Raw genomic sequence first — 22615 nt, forward strand, 5'->3', positions numbered from 1 at the left:
CTTCTAGGATCTGTTATAGCCGATGAGACAACTTACTGCTTCTTTCTAAGAATCTAAACAAGAAGGTATACTTTTCTAAAATTTAATCCCATGAATGCTAAAATCTGTTACAGCCTAAAGCAGTCTTAGAATTTTATATACAGAATTTGCCTTTTAGTGACCAGATAGAAAAAGGGTTTTGTTTTTATTACTTTTTAGTCTTTGGAGGGCAAATTTGTATTTTGAGAGACGAAGAGGAGAGTCCTCAGAGACTGGGTGGCCCAGGACACAGGCTACCACACCCTCCCTGTACAGGCCCTTTTGTCTGGGGCGCATGGTACCTCTCTCAAACACGGGGACCAGGGGGTTGTTTTCATCACTGCGGGAGGACCTCATGCTGCTTCTACGTGTGGGGAAGAGGATAGGTGAACTCTCTACCTAAATCCTCCCTGGCCAGCATTTCTCTTGCCCTGGCAGCTGTGGCTCAGCGGACTGGACTGAGCAGCAGCCTGTGAACAGAAGCGTCGCTGGTTCCGTTCCTGGTCAGGGCACATGCCTGGGTCGTGGGCCAGGTTTCAGGGTGCTCAGGAGGCAACCAATCCATGTATGTCTGTCCCTCTCTGATGTTGCTGTCCCTCTCTCCCTTTTTTTCTCCCTCCCTTCCCTTCTCTCTAAAAGTAGATAAGTAATATCTTTAAAAATTGCTTTTCTTACTTGAAAAAGAAAAATAAGTGATAGGAGTTTATGAAAAAATCCATTACCTTTTGCCAAGGCCCACTGGCCAGCTAAGCATCATCTACGAAGAGTCAGCCTAAAAGACTGCATCAAGAGTTAACCCAGTGCATGAGCCACATGGTAGTCCCAGGGTCTATTTTGCTAGGGAACAGAAGATTCCTTAGAATGTTTCTTTTCTAATAAGTAACCATTTCTCCTAGACATAGGGCCTTTGGTTAATCATTACACAGATGTCAGTAATTACCACTTCTGCTAGGCGCACAACTCCTGCAAGGTCATACTCTTTACTCATTACCCTGGGGCCCAGTGGTAAAACCCCTTTCTTCCCCAGAACTGACTCAACAGGCTGCACAGTCACTCTAGAACAGCACAAGGCCGACCCTCAAACCGCATCCATCCTACCCCTAACTGGGAAGCTCGTGCTGTTCTGCGCCACACACAGATCCTCCATGGCCCATCACGTGCACATGCACCTCAGTGTTCAGTGCCTCTAAAGTCACGTGTGAACTCTGAGTAAAATTCAAAGCCTACTTCAACATAAAAATTGTTTATAAGATGAGAGAAAAATCAGACCGCAATTGTACCCTGTATCTTACTCTCTGGCAGAGCATATCAAATTAGGTTCCCTTCATATCTCAAAACTACTGGACGGGTTAATAAATGCTAGCTCTCGGTTTCTTTTGTCCCTCAACCAGAGTAGATAATGAGGGACTTCCCCTGTTAATCACCCTCCTGCTAAGCTTAGCTAAGGGACCTTAGCTAAGTCATTACACAGCTGAATGCACTTCCTTACCTACGTTTCCCTTTATTAGCTGCTAGTCCTTTTTATTTATTAACCTTCATCCAAACTGCTAGGTTTCCTATTCTTTCTCCTAGTGTTTGTTTTACTTCTGCTAAGCTCTGTCCCTCTTGTGTTTTCTGGCCTTCTCTGGCAGCCCATCTGCTCTGCAGTTGACCATTTTTACTCCCCATTTATCTCCTCATGGCTGCACTGCCCATAGGGGGAACAAAGTGCCGTAGTACCTGAGAGAGCAGTCTTTCTATCCAGGGCAAGGGAGGGCCCCTGAGGAGGTGACATGTGACAAGGCCATGGTTCCACAGGTGTGAGAGGTGCGGAAAGGGTTTGAAGGAGACGGCCCACACAGAGAGGCCTGCATGCTGTGCCAAGTGCCTCTCAATAGCAGTTGCTAGAAAAATAATTGCCTCAATTACTCTAACAGCGAGTCAATCACAGTAATGTATTGTTCTAGGGATATATTTCCTTACAGCAGGAAGTGAGTGGTTTCATCTGGGGCACTGGACATTTTTTCTTTTTTATTAAATAGATTTAGTTTTCATTATTATGTCTGTTTTAGCCAAATGATTCAGAAATAATCTGTGTAATCTGCCACATCATTTTCACTGCTTTTTCTTGAGGAAGATTTCATGATGAGCCACATGTACTAAAACAAAAACATGAGTTCATCATTCAGAAAACTATTTTCATTGTGCTTGATTGTCAAAGTTTTCCCATCCATTAAAAGAGGCACTTATTCTTTCAAGAGGAATCAGGTGCAAAAAAAAAAAGGGGAATTATCTCAGTGATCCAAATGTATAGACTCATAAATAGCCATAAGATCATGAGGTGAAAAGAACTTTGGACATTAATTGGCTTGTGTCTTTATATTATAGGTGAGGAATGTAGGGATGGGAGAAACTGAGCCAATTGCCCAAAGTCACATGGTCGCTGACCTAAGGGGCCTCCCCAGCCTCCCCACACCCCACACCCCTTTCTCGTACCTTCTCACTCAGATGGAACAGGGCACCACTGACTGCAGAAGCTTTCTTTCATAATGTTGTTTTAGAATCATCCCAACTGAAGTGATCCCAGATTGCTGTTTAGGCTTTGAACTGTCAGTCACTCAGATTCTAATGGGCAGTTCTTTATCTGGTAGAACAATTTTATGGAGGACTTGAAAGAAGGTGTGACTCATAGGTTCCCAAATGTGGATACTGTCAACAACTGGTGTTAACCATATAAATAAGCCTTTGTCCTTCCAAAATGGAAGGGGAGAGTATGTTCTTTTATAGTTATTGCACGGCCTTTTTTCTTTGCTTTAGGATCCTTTTGTCTTCAGTGACACTGCTGTCTATATACTCAATAAACCTTCTGCTGATCTGCTCAAAGGAAACAGGTAAGCTGATGATATGTCTAATCTCGTCAAGGCCAGGATGGGTGATTTTGATGGTAATGTTGTGAGCAAATGATGCTCTTCCTGTTCAGAAACTTGATTATTAAAGAAAAAGAGTACTTTGGCCTGCAGTCACTGGAAGACCTGTATTAGTGTTTACCTAGAGAAACAGACAGAGCAGCTATAAATTAACTGGTCACGAACAATGAACAATGGTGTCATTTAAAGTAAACCCACAATTATCCCCTTTTTTTCTAGTTTAAGATGACTTCATTTTAAAGGCTTCGGTTTTTCCTTGCATCTTTATAAATTCCGAACAAGGATCCCATGTTTTTCATATTATAGCCTCCAAGTTTTAAAAGTAAACAGAGCATTCATTCTCTTCTGTACAAATTCCACGGAGAAAATGTTAATACCGAGGCAATGTGGGAGTGAGTGTGCTCTGAAAGGATTTCAAGTTCTCTGGGCAGTGTAACACCTGAAGTGTTTATTTTCTATTCCTGGGACACTAGCCTATGTTTGTAATACTTTGACTTTTACATTAGCTAAAACCACACTGGCCAACTATTGTGTATAGACGGCTCTACTTAAGTGGAACATTTTGTAATAAATTGAGGATCTAACCATTGTCTGAGTTAAACAGCAATCTTATGAGAGATTAAACAAAAGTTTAATTTAGCCCGACCCGTATTACTTTCTGTGAACCTTTTGAAAATGTGAGCTGAACTGTCATAAAGAAATATAAACATTTTTTAAATGAATCATTTACAATCTTAGTATTTATTGAGATAAGCTAGTTGAACACTTTGGAATTTTGCTATAGCCAAATTATTCTTAGGTAAACTTCTCTACTGCTCTTTTGTGAGTTGCTTATCTCTGACCTAAATTTTACAACCAGTCAGAGTTCTGATGTCATGACTGTTACATGCTTCTAAACTCGTTATACTTAGGACACAGGCATTGATGGAATATGATTACGATAATTCTTTGTTAGCTAATCACTCGGGTTATTAACTTTTCATCGTAACCATCAGGATTTTTAGTTTCAGACCCAACCTTTATTTAATGATCCTCACCAGACCTGAGAATAAGATCAGAGTGGGAATTTCCCCCTAGTAAAGTAAAAAGTCTATTTGAGGTGCCGGTAGTCAAAAATAAGCCTTATGACCTATTAGTTTAACTGTTTGCAGCCAGTGTGAAAAAGAGAGAAACTGTGGTCATGCCTGACATTTTAAAATGTTAGGAGGTTGTTTTATAATGAGAATGCCTTAACCCTTGCCAAGCCAAGAAGGCTGTTTGTGTGATTCTGAGAAAGACACAAAATAACTTGGAGAATAGTCAACATCATGGTCAAATCTTGGCTGTTTTTAACTTTTAGAGCCCTGTCATTTCTTGTATTCTCAAATATGATTTCTAAACAGGCTGCATGGTTTATGAAAAGCTGGGAGAACAGGTCTTCGGCACCACGGGGAAGCTCGTCATCTTCGGGGCCACCTCTCTACAGAACACCGGAGGTAAAAACGAAACAAACGTGCTTCTCTGTACATAGCTGTGAAGTGGGTGAGCGCTGTTATGTTTTCTGCCTCTGGTGGTTGGGTGGCCACATGGATTTTAACACAGTTCAGAAGGTATCATTTTCATTGCTAAGATGGCACGTGGGGAGTGAAGCAGAGCAGCAGTCACTTTTGTAAAAGCAAGGATACTGGGAGGGTATCTAAAGCTGTCTTTGTGTCTTATTGAAGGTTAGTCTAAGAACAGGCTGGTAACCTTTTATATAGCTTGCAACATGAGCCTTAGTATCTTCTTTCTAAAATGTTCTCATTTTCCTCTAGCAATGCTGAGCTACCTCTTCATAGTAAAAAATGAACTGCCCTCTGCCCTGAAGTTTCTGATGGGAAAGGAAGAAGCATTTTCGTAAGTTATAGACCCCTTTTTTATTTTGTAAGATAACGAAAATGTTTTTAATTTAAATATGAGCTCACCAAAGTTTTCCCCAGGCTGTTTTTCTCTTCGTTGTTCTAATAACAAATTTCTCTGGAGTCATATAAATAAAAGCAGCAGAGAGAACCTTGAATGAATATGAGCATTTAAAAGGTAGATTTATCCCGGACTAGCCCCCAAAAAGGAAGGGAAAAAAAGGTAGATTCATCTGTCATGCTGCAAATGGTAGGTTTTCCCAAGAGCTTGAAATCTATATCTGGTTTCTGTGAAATAGAGTAGATAGGGAGTATTTTTAACACAGAGGTAGAACATGTGAAAATGATGATGATGATGATGATGATGATGATGATGATAATGCCCTTTCTTAAAGAAGGGACTTAGCATTTTAGAAGCAAAATTTACACGAGCCACCATCATTAAATGTGCAGTTAACCCTGGAAAATGTTGCAGCTACATTTGGCACATCCGTTACATTTTGACTCTCCTTTGTTTAACAGTTCTTGTCAGTCTTAGTTTCTCTGTTTTCCTTCAAGGGAGAATCATAGAAGCCATAGTTCCTAGTCTTCTATAATCAGGATTCAAGGTCAAATACAAGAGCTATGGGAGAGAACAATGCCTACCTGTGGTGACTTGTTTTTTTGATGATATTAGCCAAGCAAAACAAAAAGAAACTTTCTCTTTAAATAATTGATAATACAAGTTGTAATCTGACAAAATGCACTGTGTACATTCAGCTTTGAAACCATATAAATAATTCAAAGGAATTATTGGCCACATTTAGCCAATGGGGGAGAAAAAGAAAACAATGTCCCTTCTTCCATCACGTGGGAGAAAGACGGTAGTAAATGAGTGGCAGTCGGGTTGAAGTGTTTGGGTAAAAAAACAATAATAGTAAAAAAAAGCCGGTGAGAAAATATGATGAAGTTTTACACTTAAGAAAAAATGTTCCTTTCAAGGAAATACAACCTAACCGCTTAAATGTCTTTCAGAGCCTGGTATGTGGATGGCCGTGTTCTCGTGGTGATAGTTACTTTTGGCATAATTCTCCCTCTGTGTCTCTTGAAGAATTTAGGTAAGGAAAGATCTTGCTTTTGTCATACTCTCTACAGTGCTCGGGTGAATCAGCGACCTAACAAAATGAACCACTTTGCCTTCTACGTTTACGGGCACAGTGAAGATGAAGGAAGTGATAAAGCACGAGTATTAGTCAGTGTCAGCTTTATGATGGCATCAAACACTGGTCCTGGGCAGTCCCTCCAGCAGGCTGTGGAGGGGAGCAGACAGTGCTCATGGGCTATTCTGAGAAAAGCCCAAAAAAATGGAATTCCGCTCATACAAGGTCTTAAATGCCCTGATTATTTAGACAATTAGATTTTTAAATCTAATATCAGGACAGAAAGTTGCATGTTTTTATACCCCAAAGTAAAATGAATTACTCTTAAATATCGAAGCCTAAGCAGTCTCAATCATTTGCCTCACTGAAGGAAGAGAGAAGTGAAAAGTCAGAAGTGGTCAGCAGTCACTAAGTCATGCCCACTTGGACTTTCTGGGTGTGTATTTATATTGGAGGCAAGCGTGCCCGATGCTAAGGGAATTTCATAAACTGGATGATGTGCCCACACAGCCAGCTAGTCCAAAGCCTCTAAACCGTATTTCCTTTAGTTCTGGCCTAATTCCAGGCAGACATTTAAAGTTCTTCCCAAAATGATGGCTAACCATCGTTCCTTGTTTTGTATGGGAAATGTCAAGCCTCTCTCTGTAGCTGTCCTGTAAGGTCTATAAGTAAACTTAAAAAACAAACCTACCTAATTTTCTGGTTTCCAGGTCTGTGTTTAGGCTTTTCTATGTGTATATGTGTGGCTGTTCTCAGTTTAAGTAGAGAAGAGCTCCTCTCCCCCAGGGATGAGAATAGTGCAGCTCCCCAGGGCACCTTAACTCTGCCTTTCTGGAGGCTGCGGTGGTTGGAGAGCTGCCAGGCATTCTGAGGGGAGCAAGGGGAAGATGCGCAGATGCTCACTTTACCCCCAGGAATCACTTCATCTCCTTTGTGCACGCCTCTCATTTGGGAAGAGAACATCGTGGCTGGTAGTCATTATGCACACAATAAGTGCACAGTGAAGAGTAATGGGTCTGGCCCCAGGTATCTACCAAAATACAGCAACAGGAACCTATGACTACATTTCCCTGGATTCTGGGAATCTGTGTTCTCTAGTGTGTTGGGGGAAATAGGATCAAAGCACATACTATAACATTTGTACTTAAAGTCATGTTTTTGCCAAATAAAGTAGCACTATCAAATAAAAAACTTTGTATTCACATTAGCATGTGAATGTATGTGTACTATTAGAATCCCAAACTATGCATAAAAAATGCATTGAAAGAAATCAGGTGATGGATGAAATAATAATAATTTATTATTATTTTCTTTAACTTTTTTAGGGTATCTTGGGTATACTAGTGGATTTTCCTTGAGCTGTATGGTGTTTTTTCTAATAGTGGTAAGTACTGGTTGGGGCAGTTGATTTGGTTTTGCCATAGTACCATGCCATGTAACAATTATTCCTTATTTAACTTTATTTGATAAAGTCTATATTGTTTCTCCTATATCAGGTTATCTACAAGAAATTTCAAATTCCCTGCATTGTTTCAGAGCTAAATTCAACAAGTGCTAATGCAACAAATGCTGACATGTGTACGCCAAAATATGTTACCTTCAATTCAAAGGTAAGTTTCTTTGTCCTTAAGTACAGAAAGAACATTTTTATTAAGGGCATTATATTTCCTATTCTTGTAGTAATTAAACTGTTTTGAATGTATTCAATCTCAAAACAACACAGCACCCCTACTTCTGAATTCCACAATTCTTTTAGAGACTTTTGAAAAATATACAAATATTTCATGCTCCCTCTTAACCCAGTTTACATGTAGGACAACCTTAAGCATTCTCTGAGAAAATCTCTTTCTCGATAATTGTCTCAGTTCTTCCTTATAGATCTTTAAAAATAGATTAATGACATCCTTAGCCCACAGCTTCCTATCTGGTTATGACAAAAAGGAATACCTCAAATTTCCCCCGCTTGCACAGTTGAATGCCGCCATGATGGCCCTTAAGAAACTTTCATACTGTCGAGATATCTATCGTCAATAGTATCGGGAACAGTGGGCTGTGGAACCACTTAGGCTTAGATCTGAATCCTCAAGCAAGTTACCCAATCCCACGTGTGAAAACAAGTCTTCTGTATCTTACAGGTTTTTTCTTTTCTTCAGTTAGAATCTTTTTATCTTTTGTTATCCTCACCTGAGCACATGCTTATAGATTTTAGAAAGAGGGGATGAGAGGGGAAGACAAACATCAATGTGAGACAGAAATATCAATTGGTTGCCTCTTGTACACTTCCCAAGTAGGGGACCGAACCCACAGCCTAAGCATGGGCCTTGACCGGGAATCAAACAGGCACCCTTTTGGTTTTATAGGAAAATGCTCCTACCAACTGAGCCACACTGGCCAGGGCTTACCAGGGTTTGTGCGGTTTTTTAAGAATGTGCCTGGTATAGTGCTTGGGCAGAATTAGAGCATGAAAAGTGCTACTTTTCCTTCCTTCCCTACCAGCTTCTTTTTGCATAAGAAGTTGAATTTGAAAGTTTTAAAAAGTCATATCTAAGAAAACTACCTCTCTGTCTCTCTCTCTCTTAACTCTAAGGCTGCAACCAAAGCAGTGAATGTGGAACTAATTTTCTTTTTAGATGCTCTCTTTTAAGTCTGATTAGATGCACCTTATATACAGCAAAGAGCAGTAAAATGGATGTGGAAGTTCTAGGCATGTCCCCCATCTGTTGGGAAGGAGTCAGGAGAACAGCAATGGTGTGTCCACTGCTCAGGGTTGGAAGGGACCCAGTCAGACAATGTAGGAAGTGGTGTGTAACTGGTTAGCACCATATAAATATGGTTGTGCTATGTCTGGAGTCTGTCAAGTATGCTGTCGGTGAGCTGAATCCAAACCCCTCCTGTGCCAAGTGCCTAATGTCTCAAGCTAGATAAGCTCTCTTAGAAAAGCTGCTCCTACTCTAGATATCAAAGCCCTCCTAAAAACCAAATAATCTGGGGACTCTGAAGCACTGTCAGACAAAAGACAGCTCAGAACTACTGGGGCTATATAATTTTATGGTAGAAATACCTTTTTTAATGTTTTTTTTTCTTTTAAATAGACTGTGTATGCTCTACCAACCATTGCGTTTGCATTTGTCTGCCATCCATCAGTTCTGCCAATTTACAGTGAGCTTAAAGAGTAAGTTTTTCATCTTAATCACTTTGTAACTCCTCGTTACTAGGCAAATACTGGGTAAAAATAAACAGACTCATGTAACGAACTCCCATGGCCTTATCACCCAGCTTCAGCATTTACTTTGTGCCGTTCTTGAGCAAGTACTGTATTTTAAGGGGGGGGGGGGGGGGGAAGAGCAAGAAAAACCAGAAACCTGCAGTATATTTTGGGTGTAAATATATAAAGTGGCCAACTATGTGGGCTTTTTTTTGTTAATCTGGTTTTTCAAATATGTATTACTTAGGGGAGTTCAAGTATTTGTGTGGCTGTGTGTAATGTCTACCTATTTGGCAGTAGAACATAATGACCTTCGGGTTCGTCTGTAAACTGCTAAATACATCATCTCTGACTCCCTGCTGGTTTAGGTGGAAAAGGCTGTGAATCAGGCAGAGAGAAATGGATGTTAAGACCACAAACTAGACAAGAGAATATTGTTGTTCGTTTTAAATTATTAAGATATTTCTGTGCATTTGTTTTTGATTGTCATTCTAGAGGAAACTAAAGGCCTACTTATAAGTTTCCTCATCGGTTCTCTTTTTAGCTTATTGTTATCATACTTTCTGTATAAAAAGTCATTTTGGCATAGTCTTAAGCTCAGAAAAGATATACAATATAGCTATTACCATTTTGAAACAAAAATGAAGTTGAAATCATTTGGCATTGAATTCACTTATGATTCTTCCTCTTTCATATTTAATATAGGTAAATTGAAATATTTATATCTACTTATCTATGGGTATATCAATGCCAACTTTATGATCCTGTATTTAATTACATTTTTGGCATCTTTTAAATTTTATTGTCCAGCTTTTAGTTTGTCATTTTCTCATGCGTGCACGTCTCAGTTTTTCTGCTCTTCCTTACTCCCTGTTGTGGCAAGCCCACATGTGACTGCTGGCAGTCTGTTACTGAGCACGAGTCTCGTGGGTTCATTATTAAAGTTAAAGAAACATAAAGGTTCATCCAAGAGTAAACCTGACCTAAGAGACAGAGTCCCTCAATATCACCCTTCTGTGATCATTTGGGAACTTCCTGCTGTGGAGAAATAGACTTCTAGGTGTGTCTCTCAGGCTACTCAGTGGGAAAACTGGAACCTAAATAACAGCTTTAGCAACAGAACCCCCAAGGTCAAGTTCCAGCTCTGCCCTTAGTCTCTGGGGCTAGGAGAACACTATTTGAATTTATTCTGCCTTTTCTCCTGTGAAGGCTGGATGTGTAGATAATATCAAACAATATTTTAAAAATACTCTCTGCCCTTCAGATAAGAACTTGATATTCTTTCAAAAGAATGGGTAAGAATATGCACAGAAGTGTTAGTTCCATGGATTTCTCTCCCACAATACCTTTTTGGTAGAAAAGAAGTTATTCTAACCTGGCAAAGTTGCCGGGGAAACTTCAGCTGGCCGGGTCTGCCCTACCCTGATAGACAGTTAAGTTACAATTAATTAACACTCCCGTGTGAAAACAGGTGTTTAAATTCTGTAACATGGCTTTTAATTTTTCAAAACTTTTATCTTTGTTTTTAGTCGATCACAGAAAAAGATGCAGATGGTTTCAAATATCTCCTTTTTTGCCATGTTTGTTATGTACTTCCTGACTGCCATTTTTGGCTACTTGACATTCTATGGTAAGTAACTTCTGTCAATACATGGATGTAGGTAACAGTAAATAAATTAGTGAAAATAAATATCAAAATAACCTTTAACATGACAGTTAAAAAAGCAATACATGTATCCATTGATTTTGTTGGTCTTTTCCTCTACTTAAAGCAACTGCACTGTAGAATAGTTACCAAAAACAACAGACTGTAATTTTTTCTCCTAATACTGTTCTTAAAAGAAATAGCCTTTTATAAGCATACCACCTGTTACTGAGGAAAGTGAAAACTATATCAGAGAATTTCCTAATTGCTGTTGCAAATTGGGTCAGATTCCATTAATAGAAAAGAGAGACAGAGACAGATGTTGAAGGCGAGAAAGAGCAAAGTGCCACCCTCGTGACACTTCCCGTTAATTAAAAATAAAATGCCTACTTTTTCACCAGAAGTTGGAGGCTTGCAAAGATTTGAAGGAATGACATAGAAAGTTACAGGGGAAGAAATCCAAGATGCAGTGAGAAGCCCTTGGAAGGAGGCGGGGTGGGGCGGTGGCGTTGCTCTCTCGTCAAAGGAGTGAGCGTTTTCCGCTCTCAGTGACTGCCAGTCTAGCTCTGGGCATCTTTGAAATAAGCTTTCTGAGGTTCAGAGTGGAAAAAAGTTCAAAGTGGTACATAAGCAAAATAATTTTTTTGTTTGTAAAAGAAACATAAAAAAAGAAATATACATGAAAGAGAAGAATAATTTCTTGATGGTGGTTAAGTTCCATTGGCGCCTCTGCTGCTTGGCACCGAAGGCTGAGTTGTAAGAGGAGAGTCTGAAAGAGGCCCCGCGTGGCCTGCCACCCGCCCATCCACTCACAAGACTGCGGCTATTTGGCATTGCTTGATGAGTGGCGCCACGTGGGGGGAAATCCAGATTAAGAATAGCTTTGTGCTGCAACCTATATTATTTTTAGTCCCCATTTACTCCTAGGATTAATTTAGCAGAAACAAAGCGTACCCACTCTGGGTAGCTGCTTCTGGTGATTACTCTAAATTCCTCTGAGTTACAGTTACAATGGACAGGTAGAGCACGTCTCACCCAGGGGACTTTTCCACACTATAAGTTGTTTTGACATCCCAGATCATTGCGTCTCTTATCCTGCAGTTTACAGATTCTGTGTCATCTGGGAAAACTGTCGTTCTCGGGGTGCTTTGTTTCTTGTTAACACCTCCTTTCCCCCTCATTTTAGAAAATGTGCAGTCAGACCTCCTTCACAAGTACCAGAGCAAAGACGACGTGCTCATCCTGACGGTGCGGCTGGCTGTCATTGTCGCAGTCATCCTCACAGTACCGGTGTTGTTTTTCACGGTGAGGACAGCCTCCATGCAACCCGAGAACCGCTGAGGTCTCGCCTTTCCTTCTGTCATCAGGAGCGGGGTCCAGAGGAGGCCAGATGCAGGTTGCTTTTCTGTGTCCCCGACACAGCCTCAGGGAAGGATCCTAGACTCGGCTGAGACTCCTGAGGAAGAAAGTGGGATCAGCGAGATGGGGCAGAGTCTGATGGAGTGAATCTTAATGGAGTGAATCTTAATTCTGACTGACCTGTCGCTCTCTTTTGTAGAGAAATGCAGGTAGAATGTTCGAATTTTGATCATACACAATGAGAGAATGGAGAGGCACCAGAAGGGAATAGTTTAGCCATAGATAAAACAAAAACAAATTATCCCCCCTACAAGGAAATAATCTACTCATAAATAAAAATGCTTTTCCATCTTAAACCAAGCCCGCCTGCTCCCCACACTGTTAAGTTATCACAGATTACGCAAGGGTTCCCAGAGCCCTGCGCGCCAGGACGTCAGCGCCTGCTGAGAACGGGGAAGGCCGGCTGCTGCGGGCCCTGACCGACCTCTGTTTTCCTTCCCCGCAGGTTCGCTCATCTTTGTTCGAGCTGACTAAGAAAACAAAGTTCAATCTGTGTCGTCATATCGTTGTCACCCTCATCCTCTTGGTTATTATCAACCTGCTGGTGATCTTCATTCCCACCATGAAGGACATCTTCGGGGTCGTCGGTATGGCTTTGTGACTTCATGCTCATCCTACAACAGCTATTCGGGAAGCGAAAATGTCGCAATAACGTCACACTTTTTTCTTATTTTACAGGTGTTACATCTGCTAATATGCTTATTTTCATTCTTCCTTCATCTCTTTATCTAAAAATCACAAACCAGGATGGAGATAAAGGAACTCAAAGAATTTGGGTATGTCTTATGCCAGCCACCCTAATTTTTCTGATTAGTTTTTCACTTAAATTTCCAAAGAAGTAGTCCGCCTCTGCCATCTAATACTACTTTTAGCGGCCATGAAGAAAGGCAGCAGTCCTGTAGTTTTTCCCTTGGGGGATCTAAACTATTTCATCAGAATCCCATTTCCTCAAAAATATCTTTTCAGGTACTATTCTTACTGTACCTTTGGTTTTGCTCTGAGCTAGGGCAGGGCCTGCTGGGAGGACGAATGTTTATCCTCCTGTGTCTCTATAGGCGATGGCTTATCTTTAGCAACACAATGTGGTGGAGAGGGACTCAAAGCCCTCATGCAGTCCTCTGTCTCTGTGCAGTTCCCAGGCGTGCAGCTCCTCCTGCAGCTCAAGAAACGTGTGATGCCTTACCTTAAATGGCCGAGTGAGCTTAAAGAGTCTTTTTATGATTTGACAGAAATGCTTTGGAGCAACAGACCTGGATTCAGAAACTACCTTTCTGTATTGGGATTCTTGTTTCCAGGTCTGGTGAAGTTCAAGGGCATCTTCAAGGTGGTGCACTTGGAGACAGTGAGGGAAGCAGGGGTGAAGTGGCTGCTACATGAGTACCTTCTGGAGCACCATTTTGTTGGGCCTCGGAGAAGGCTTCTCAGCTGCCCTCCCAGATAGTGTAAGCACTGCACTCTCACGTACTACCTGAGTCAACAGACCCAGACTAAAGCCGCAGGCAGGAGGGATCGTCCTTGTGCATTTGGGAGAAGTAGCCTTGATGCTGGTAGGGCATCTGCTTCTCCAACAGGATCATCCTTGAAGCCATAAATCCTAAATTCTTTTAAGCTTTACCAGTCGTTATTTTACAAGGACAGAGAGGAAGGAGCAGTCTCTGTGGCTCAGCAGTAAAACATACGAACATCTGAAAGTGGTAGAGGCCCATCGCCCGTGAATCCTCTGGGCTTCCGCAGCCCCGCTTCCATAATAAAACCTGTGGTGGGAACTACTGAACAGCGGTAGATGAGGACTCCTGTCTGTTTTAGGACCGACTGGGAGTTAGACCAGACCCATGATGGCTGGCCCCTACGCATCCCCCTCAGTCCCACCGTGCACCTTCCCTCCTCCCCTTAGCTCTGTCCTCCGGGCTCCCGTCCAGCCCCTTGGCCCTCATGATGCTCCGCCCCTGTCCCTGCAGAGCTCTCAGCGGGGAGTCTCAAGGCCAAACAGTTTATAAGCTTGTGTCCTCCAGACTGTGGGTTTAACAACCTGTCCACCCATGGCCTTCATCAACCCTTTGAGTAACTTAGTTGTTTTCTTTTTTTACATTTAATAGTATTTTGTATTTGTGTCAGGCACACAGCATAGTGGTTAGACAATCATTTACACAGTGGCCCGCTGCGATTCCAAGCACCCACTTGGTACTGTATAGAATTATTACTGAGGTAACTTAGTTTTTACCTCCGTTTCCTATCTCACTTGATTAAATTTACTTTGCTTTTATATCACTTTCCACTTTTCAAACAGAAATGTTTGCTGCCAGCGATAACCTAGGTTGGTTGGTAAAGAGTAATGAAATGGCCTGTATGTTTTCCAGGGCCGTTGTTTTTTTTTTTTAAGTTGTAGTCTTAGTTTGAGAGAAGCTTTAAGGATACCCAGCCAGCTGTGGAACAGAGTTCACTCTGAGTGACCACAAAGGTGAAAACAGAATGGAGAGGGCGGCTCTGTATGGCTTGTCCTCATTTCCCCACCTTTGGAGAATCAGATCCAGAAAGGTTCTCACGGTCCGGCAATGGGTGTGACAAACTCCAAACACAGGGGGCACAGAAAGGGGGGCAGACATTCGTGTTCATCTCCCAGGTGCTCGTGGGGCACGTCTGCGTCCTTGGAAGTAACCCGTGCCTTTCTGTTGCCCCAGGCTGCCCTTTTCCTGGCCCTGGGGGTGCTGTTCTCCCTGATCAGCATCCCCTTGGTCATCTACGACTGGGCCTGCTCATCGAGTGGTGGCGAGGGCCACTGAGACCGGCCGAGGAAAGGAAACAGTCCCATCTGCTGCTCAGCGCAGTCACCATGCATCTGCCACCCTCATCACTTCTTTCGCAAGTTTACAGAAGCAAACAGAAATCTATGGGATACTTAAAGTGGAATAACACTTTGGTAGCAAAACAGAACTGTTTCTATTATGGTTTGTGTCCCTCCAAGATTTGGGATAAATTTAAGGATCGTGGATTTTTTTTTCCAAATTTCATGCAATCATATTTCCTAGTACTTTCCACAATCAGTTATTTTTCAGTTTCCTAACTCAATCTTTTGTGATGCTGTGATCTGTTAGAACTTTAAAACCATGATCACCAATCATGTTTATTTATTAGAGATCCAGGTCTGAAATAATTTTCTCACTGATGTTCAGGTCATACTATCTGTACCTTTTTAGAAAAGAAAATAACTTTGAATTGTATATATTTATTTTGCTTTACAGAAAAAAATGGTTTCATAAATAATTTGCCTATTAACATAGCACACAGGGAAAATCATGTAAGAGTCACAGGGCGTGTGCTGTGGCTGGGGCAGAACCCACCGGGCATTTGAAGTGGCCGTGATCACCCGGCCGCTGACCCCGGCAGTCCGGTGGCCTCACAGGTCCAACGTCGTGCCCCACACAGAGACTCAGAGATCTTCTCTGGTGAAGTGTTCTCAGCAGGGGGTGGGGCTGGGGGCGGAAGTGACTCTTTCCTTGGTCAATGTATCGAACTACACATCTGGGTAATCTAGCAAATGATGTTTTTTCCCCCTTGGTGACTTGTGTCAAAATTACTCTGATCTGAGTTGGTTTCTACTGGAGGAGCCCCAGGTAATAAGTGGGGGAGCAGAGGCACCACGAGAAGGTTGTCGGAAAGGCCTGAGCAGAGACTCCTCTGCTGCGGCTCGCCTCCAGCCCTGCACCCTACATGCACTGTTGGGGAGGGAACACATTTTCTTGAATTACAGGTTCAGCAGCTTTTGTTCATGTCCACCAGCTCTTTGCACAGAGAATAACGTGTATCTAGCCAAGGGAGATCCTAGGATAAGTAATTCCTGTTTTATATTGGGTACTTTAGGGGGGGGGTCTTTAAAAGACTTATTTTATATCTATAAATTTAGGTTATTTCAAATATAAGATTTTTATATCTTAACTAAGCCTCATTCCTACTTCTCCATTAACAGTCCATCCAGAGTCGTGAAGAAAGAGACCCCTCAGAGACAGTCTCTGAGGGGAACTTGTGACTGAATCACTGAGGACCTTCCTTCCCCCAGATGAGGGCCTTGCTGTCTGTGTGTCTGTGCTGCTTGTTTTTGCTCCCATCCGCGCAGTGCCCCACACCCCCCACACAGGAGGACAGAGCTGCCTCTCACTCTTACCCCAGCCCTTGTCCTTAAGGTGGAGGAAGGAAGCTGCACAGGGACAGGGGAAGGAGAGCGTGCGGGACAAGGTGGCTCTGAGAGCAGTGGGGAACAGAAGCCCAAAACCGCATCGCCCCTGAGCTGGGCTGTAGCCTGTGATTGGATTGTCCAGATCACACGGTAAGAAATGTCTGTGCTCCGTGAGCTGGTCTCTCGAAACAGGCCTCGAGTTTCAGTCTATATATTCTGGTTGAATTTCTCAGACACCGACGTTCACCGAGCACAGATTTCTTACCCTGAGATAAGTAGAATCTCACTGCAGACTCTGGGCAGGGTTTCCAGGCCCCAGGCTCTGGCTTCTGTTCCCCCCTCACTCAAATCCCCAGAAACCCCCACACGCACGGGGAGAGCATGGAACTGTCCCCTCCCCTTTACAGACCCGTGCTCCCGGGAAAAGGCAGGCGCCTCCCCATGATCCCCCTGGGGGAGGAGAAAGGTTGGTCCCTGCATTTCTGGGTAGGGCCATCATGGCTTTTAAAGTACTTTCCCAGAATGACATCCACATTAGGTCAGAGTTCAGATATTTAGACATGAATAACTACCTGTGAACGAATACCTAACCCAGTAAAACGCTCTGTCCTTTTCAGCAGTGTCTTCCACATTGCGGGGGGGCGGCGTGGAGAAACTGAGCAAAACAAGTCAGGCCAGCTGGCCCTTGGAGCTTGTCCAGAGCACCGAGTGGTGTAGTAGCCAGAGAGTGGGATGAACCTCCATTAAAAATACATAATTTAGTTTCCAAGCTATATTATTCTACCTTTTCTTTTCCTCACTAATTTATAACAATGTATTTTACACTCCCAAAGTCAATTTAGAGATTTATCATTAACTCTTGGGGGAAGAAGGCTGTGTGGTGATATTTTTGGATCTCTGGATTCTATGTGTTAGTACAGGGAATAATTATTTAAAATATATTTATTTAGAGGAGATACATTGTTGATGCCTGTGATGCCACAGGTTTTTAAAAACATTCTTTATATGTTTATCTAAGTTTGTTATTGACTGAATATAATAGTCCCTGCTGTAACCTGTCAAACATCACTGATTGACGACATTACTTGTGTCAGATTAGCTGTAAGTCTACTGCTCTTACTCTTCTTGTTCAGAGTAGCAAACTGGTAGCCAAAAATACATGTATCACAGAAGTTAGGTAGAACTTAAACAATATAGTCAAGTACTATAGAGGTTTTTCTGCTAAATTAGTAGACTACAGAACATTTTACCTGAGCCACTGGGAGCCGCACATTTTCCTTTGGTAGACAGGTCTCAACGCCAGAGAACGGTGCCAGCTCCAGGCTTGGGGTTTAGAGCTGTTCTCTCGTCATTGCAGCACGGAGTGCTAGGAAGCTCTCATTTCCTCAACGTTACCTGGTAGAAGTGGGGGCAGTCGAGTGCACACAGAGAAGAAACCCAGGCTTGTTCAGCAGAGGCAGTCCCCAGCTGACAAACTGATTGTATTGCAAAACACTGTCAGTTGATTATTTGCAACCTGGACTGTAACTGGTGTACATGGTGGTTAGGCCCCCAGAACAGCTAGAAAAGATTATTCAGCCCATAGTTTAGCCGAAATTGGATAATGTAACAAGATTGTTGAAGAACCTAACCACTAAATATTCTTTCTAGGGGTAGTTGTTCAGAGTGCCAAGGATGCATCATTCCTGTTGTTAGCAGCATCTGGAGTGCCCACCGCAGCCACCCACGCCTGCTGGATGGGGGGCGCAGGGTCACCACCAGTCAGAGGTGACCAGAGTGGCCTGAAGCAGGGTCTCCGGCAAAGGAGGGGAAGGATGAGTCGGTGCGGCCCGAGAACCTAGCGGTAGGAGGAGGTGAAGGAGGATGAGGGGCCTCTGTGAGCTGTAAACCTCCAGGGGCCTTCCTCAGCTGATACCTTCTTTTCTCTGGGGTCTCAGGCTTGGCCTGCCTGCTTCTATTTTTAGGGCCTTTTGCTGCCATAGTTCATTTTCCCCGTGCACTGGACACACAAAAAGGATGTTGCTGCAGAGCCTCTGCCATCTGCCAGTCATTGGACCCAGCATACAGCACCTCTAGTGGTTCAGGGCTAACAACTCGTCGTTTCACTGCCCGGTAATCAGACGGGGTGAAACAGCTCCCTACCCACTTTCTTCTTTTTACATTTGCACACCCAGTAGAGAAAGGCACATGTGGGTGATGGCTGCGGGGTTTGGGGTGGACAGAGGATGGTGGTAGGATTCCATGGTGTTTCAGAGGACCCCACAGTTACCCCAGAGCTGACTTTTCTCTGGACTCAAGCCTCTAAGCCAATGGTTCTCAAAGTGTGGCCCCCAGACCAGCAGTAGTAGCAGCAACAGGTGGGAATGCAAATTCTCAGGCCCTACCCCCGACCTAGTGAAATCAGGCTGGGGGGCTGGAGGAGTGACCGGACTGGTGTTTTAACACGCCCCTCTGGTGGTCCTGATGCATATTAAGTTCGAGGGCCACCCTGAGCCAGTTAGTCTTATTGTTCTCCCCAGAGGTTGGTTCACAGGACTCGTGGGATGAGGAATGGGGGCCTGGACTTGGGGAGGGAGGGAGCGCCTCAGTAGCGGAGCCTCCACCCCCTTCCCACTGGAAAGGCTGATGCAGGTTCTGAATGGTAAGCAGAGGTTGTCTGCACTCTGGTATAACTTTGGGTTGAGGCACAGTACGTTCACATTTTTTAGACCTAGGAAGAAGGTGAGGTGTTAACTGTTTTCTGATTTGGGTTTTTTTTTAAAAGGGGCATTAAAAGAATATACCCTATGTCAGTGAAGCCTTAGAGGAAATGCTGGATTCATGTCAGGAGTAAGTTCTGCAGAATGTTTGAGTTTGTGGTGCAGTGAGTGATGCTGTCTTCTTTTTAAAGTAAATTCCCTAAGAAAAGGTCTGCTCTGAATGAGGAGCTACAAACTGCTTGGAAAGCAATGCAGAGCTCAGTCCCATTTTGGTGCATCCGAATGCTGGGCAGCACAGTGGGGTGGGGAGGGGGTCGGCGATATGACCAGATATTTGCTGTTATGTCTTAGAGCAAAAGCCATCAGTTTCCCTCAGTTTATCCATGTAAATGGCTTGAGGCTTAGACAGGGCATTAGTCTCAAGGATGTAACGCCTCCGTTCCAGTGCACAGTAAACTTCCAGCCACGTTCAAAACAAGGAGGGTGCGGACTACAGCATGTAGCAGTGCTAATTAATGAATTACTTCCTTAGGGATGGCAGACAGAGAATCCTTTAGCAGCAGAGCATACTTCCTCCAAAATGCCGTGAATTATTGGTGATATAAGGCTATGAGGTACAAAATGGGGGTGGGGTGGCTAACAACTGAAAAAAATCACCAAATCTAAAAAAAGTTCTTGGAAAATGTATAAAATTCATAAGGGTTAGGCATTTCCCTTTTGGGTTTTCTCAGAGGAAGGTCTGTGAAGCCGGGCTCATCGGTATACAGGCTTGAATTTTTGTTTTTAAAAGGAAGTATCTATGCAGCTGAGGCTTATTGTAGGAAATACTTCATTTGTATGTAAATACACTGTAAATAAATAGGAGGCTGTATATTTTTGCAGTTGTTGATCCACATTGAAATAGAAGTCTCTTCTGCATATGAAGAGTAAAAGTTTTCATAGATATTAGTGGTTTCATTTGGGAATTAGAAAATTTTACATTCTCTCCCAGGTAACATAGTTCTCTCAATGTAAACTTGGAACCTAAAAGTCTTACTTAATTGTTTAGAAAGAGAAATGTCTGAGAAATAGTTGTACTGATTTCTTATACTGATAGTAAGATCAATTATTTAAAAGGTAGTCCTCTGAGCTACAACTAAGGAATATTTAGACCCAAATTATTATCATATAGAAATAGATGACCTAAAACAACAACTGGTTTCTTCATCATGCTCTTCTACTGTTGACACCAACACTACTACACAGTATTTATAAAAACAGAAGTTGGGGAGGAGAATGTTATTTTTTCAAAATTGAATTGCTGCATTTCCCAAACTTTGGCATTTTTGAAAGGGAGTAGAATCTGAACATTCACTAGGAGCACAAATTTGAAAGAGGAGAAAAACACATTATTTTATTGAGCTTTTGAAAGCTGTGCATGTTTGCCTTTTACCTTCAGTGTTGACGCCAACATAGACTGTCCTAAGTAATTTTTTCCCAAAGCCCTTGAGTCTTCGTCGCCGGTGTGCGGTCCGTTCCCTGGCGTCCGCTGTGTGTGTGTGTCAGACGTCACCGAAGTCCCGTGCGTGTAGGCACGCCGCTGTCTTATTCATGTAAGAACCTCGTGAATGAATTTTAGAGGAATAACTTAAGTGAGTCACAAGTCACAAAACCTTGTTAATCAAATAGAAGTTTTGGTTTTTCCCCCCAGGATGTGGTGTAAATAAAGAAATGTAAGACATTCTGTTCTATAACTGCTCTATTAACATAGTTTTTAAACATTAAAATCATGAACTCAAACTACGAGTTTTGTGCTCATTCTTTTGGGACGCCGCACTAACACGGGGGTGTTGGAGGACTTGCCCTGCAGTCTGTTCAGGACGGTTGAGGACAGACTTGCACACGTTTGTCTGTGTTCTAGAACCCCAACATTCACGCGTGTCATCTGTCCGAAACGTGGTACATCTTCCTCCCCTCTTCATAATCAGAGGAGGTTGAACATAACATTTTGAACTCAGGTTCATCTTTACAAATACCATTTTCTATTGTATATTGGAGGAAGGACTCTAGTCTTCCTCTGCCTGCATTACAGCCACCCGTACAACAGGACATTCTAGCCACATTTCTACTTGTCCAGGAGTGATTGAGGGGAAAGCTCTTGCAGCCTGGCCTGTTCTCGTCCGTCACCAGCGCTGTTGCATGGATTGGGAAAGCTTTATCAGACCAGCAAGATGGCCAGAGTCTAATATCCAGATCCCTCCTGTGGGCAGAGTCAGTGTGGGAACAGGTGGGCCTCCAGGCGTGCCTGGGTGTGTCCACCCATTCTTCCGGGCCACGACGGTGCAGACGTGGATCTCGAGGTGGAAATCGCGGGCACAAGAGTCCGAGTTGTGTACCTCACTCTTGTTTCATTAACAATAAAGGTGACATTTTTATCCTTATGTGCATTCTGCTTATATTTCATAACTGAGCAAAACTCCAAGGGCAAAGGTTACGTGAGTAATGATCACTTTCAAACCCAAGCAGTTCAAGTGCCCACACCCAAAAGGCTGCTCTGCGGGTTTTCCTCTAGATCGACAGGTCCCCAGTCCTGCCGCGCCTCTGATGGCTCTGACTTCTTCCACTGTGGCTCCAGGAGTGTCTGCTACTACCGTTCTCCTCTGCCCTGTTTCACACTTCATCGTCGGTAAGGGTTAGTCTCCTTTCCTGTGGGATAAACTGCAGACTCACTGGTAACTTGGCAACTCAAAGGGCCTGCTCGCTTACCTGCTACATTTCTAGTTGTGTCCTTCCTGGTTAGCAGAGTCTGGGAGGGATTAATGAGGCCCAAATAACGAGGACAATTTTTTCGTATACCAATGTTTTACCTTTCATTAGTTTAAATTTTAGACTAACCTGAATTTACAGGATAATCTATTCTTCAGCAGGGTCAGTGCAACATCAAAATAACCTGGCATCAAAATGTATTATAAAGCTATAATACTTGAAACAGATTTATACAGATTGTGGAAATAGATAGAACATAATAGAGAACACATATATAAATGGCCCAAATAACACCAGAGAAGTGGCCTTTCAAATCAATGGGGAAAATAAGGGTTACTCAGTGAACAGTAAAAAAAAATGACTAGCTTTTTTTTAAACAAAGCCAGAAAAGTTTAATTGCATTTCCTAACATTACAGAGCTACTGTTAAAAGGTAATGGTAAGCTTTTTGAAGAAAAAAGAGTTAGACTCCTATATCATCCCTTATATCTGGAGAAAGCTCAACTATATTAGACTTTAAACATGATGCATAGGTAAATGTGTCCTTTTTTTAACAAATGTAAATCTATTAAAGAAGTATCAGAAATTTTATTTAGCTCATTATTAATGAAGGAACAAGTAAGATGTTTAAAAATAATTCAAAGGAGAATTCAAGGAACACCACATAAACGTGAGCAATCAAGGGTGCTGGAATGAATGCTTGTGGATGCAAAAGTGGCCTTCACAGGGGTAATTAATGGCATCTCACCAGACAGAATCCATTTGCTTCTCTGGGCAATAATAATTTATCGT

The 22615-nt window shown here is 42.6% G+C and overlaps 1 protein-coding gene across 4 annotated transcripts in view; it reads left to right on the forward strand.

Moving 5' to 3' along the window:
- Positions 1-20860, forward strand: part of SLC38A1 (solute carrier family 38 member 1) — a 69656-nt gene extending 48796 nt beyond the window's left edge. For 2 of the 4 annotated variants that reach the window (XM_028532089.2, XM_036019140.1), the window contains 12 exons: positions 2815-2888; positions 4307-4399; positions 4718-4799; positions 5816-5898; positions 7266-7324; positions 7437-7550; positions 9033-9112; positions 10675-10775; positions 11977-12095; positions 12655-12796; positions 12888-12985; positions 14888-20860. In XM_028532089.2, coding sequence (XP_028387890.1) covers positions 2815-2888; positions 4307-4399; positions 4718-4799; positions 5816-5898; positions 7266-7324; positions 7437-7550; positions 9033-9112; positions 10675-10775; positions 11977-12095; positions 12655-12796; positions 12888-12985; positions 14888-14989 — 1147 coding nt within the window. In that variant the 3' untranslated portion in view covers positions 14990-20860. Of the gene's footprint in view, positions 1-2814; positions 2889-4306; positions 4400-4717; positions 4800-5815; positions 5899-7265; positions 7325-7436; positions 7551-9032; positions 9113-10674; positions 10776-11976; positions 12096-12654; positions 12797-12887; positions 12986-13504; positions 14746-14887 lie in introns of those variants that run through there. The other 2 variants (XM_028532088.2, XM_036019141.1) reach the window with 2 other exon arrangements.
- The last annotated feature ends 1755 nt before the right edge of the window (positions 20861-22615 follow it).

This window comes from Phyllostomus discolor, chromosome 2 (genome assembly GCF_004126475.2).
Source record: "Phyllostomus discolor isolate MPI-MPIP mPhyDis1 chromosome 2, mPhyDis1.pri.v3, whole genome shotgun sequence".
Lineage (NCBI taxonomy): Eukaryota > Metazoa > Chordata > Mammalia > Chiroptera > Phyllostomidae > Phyllostomus > Phyllostomus discolor.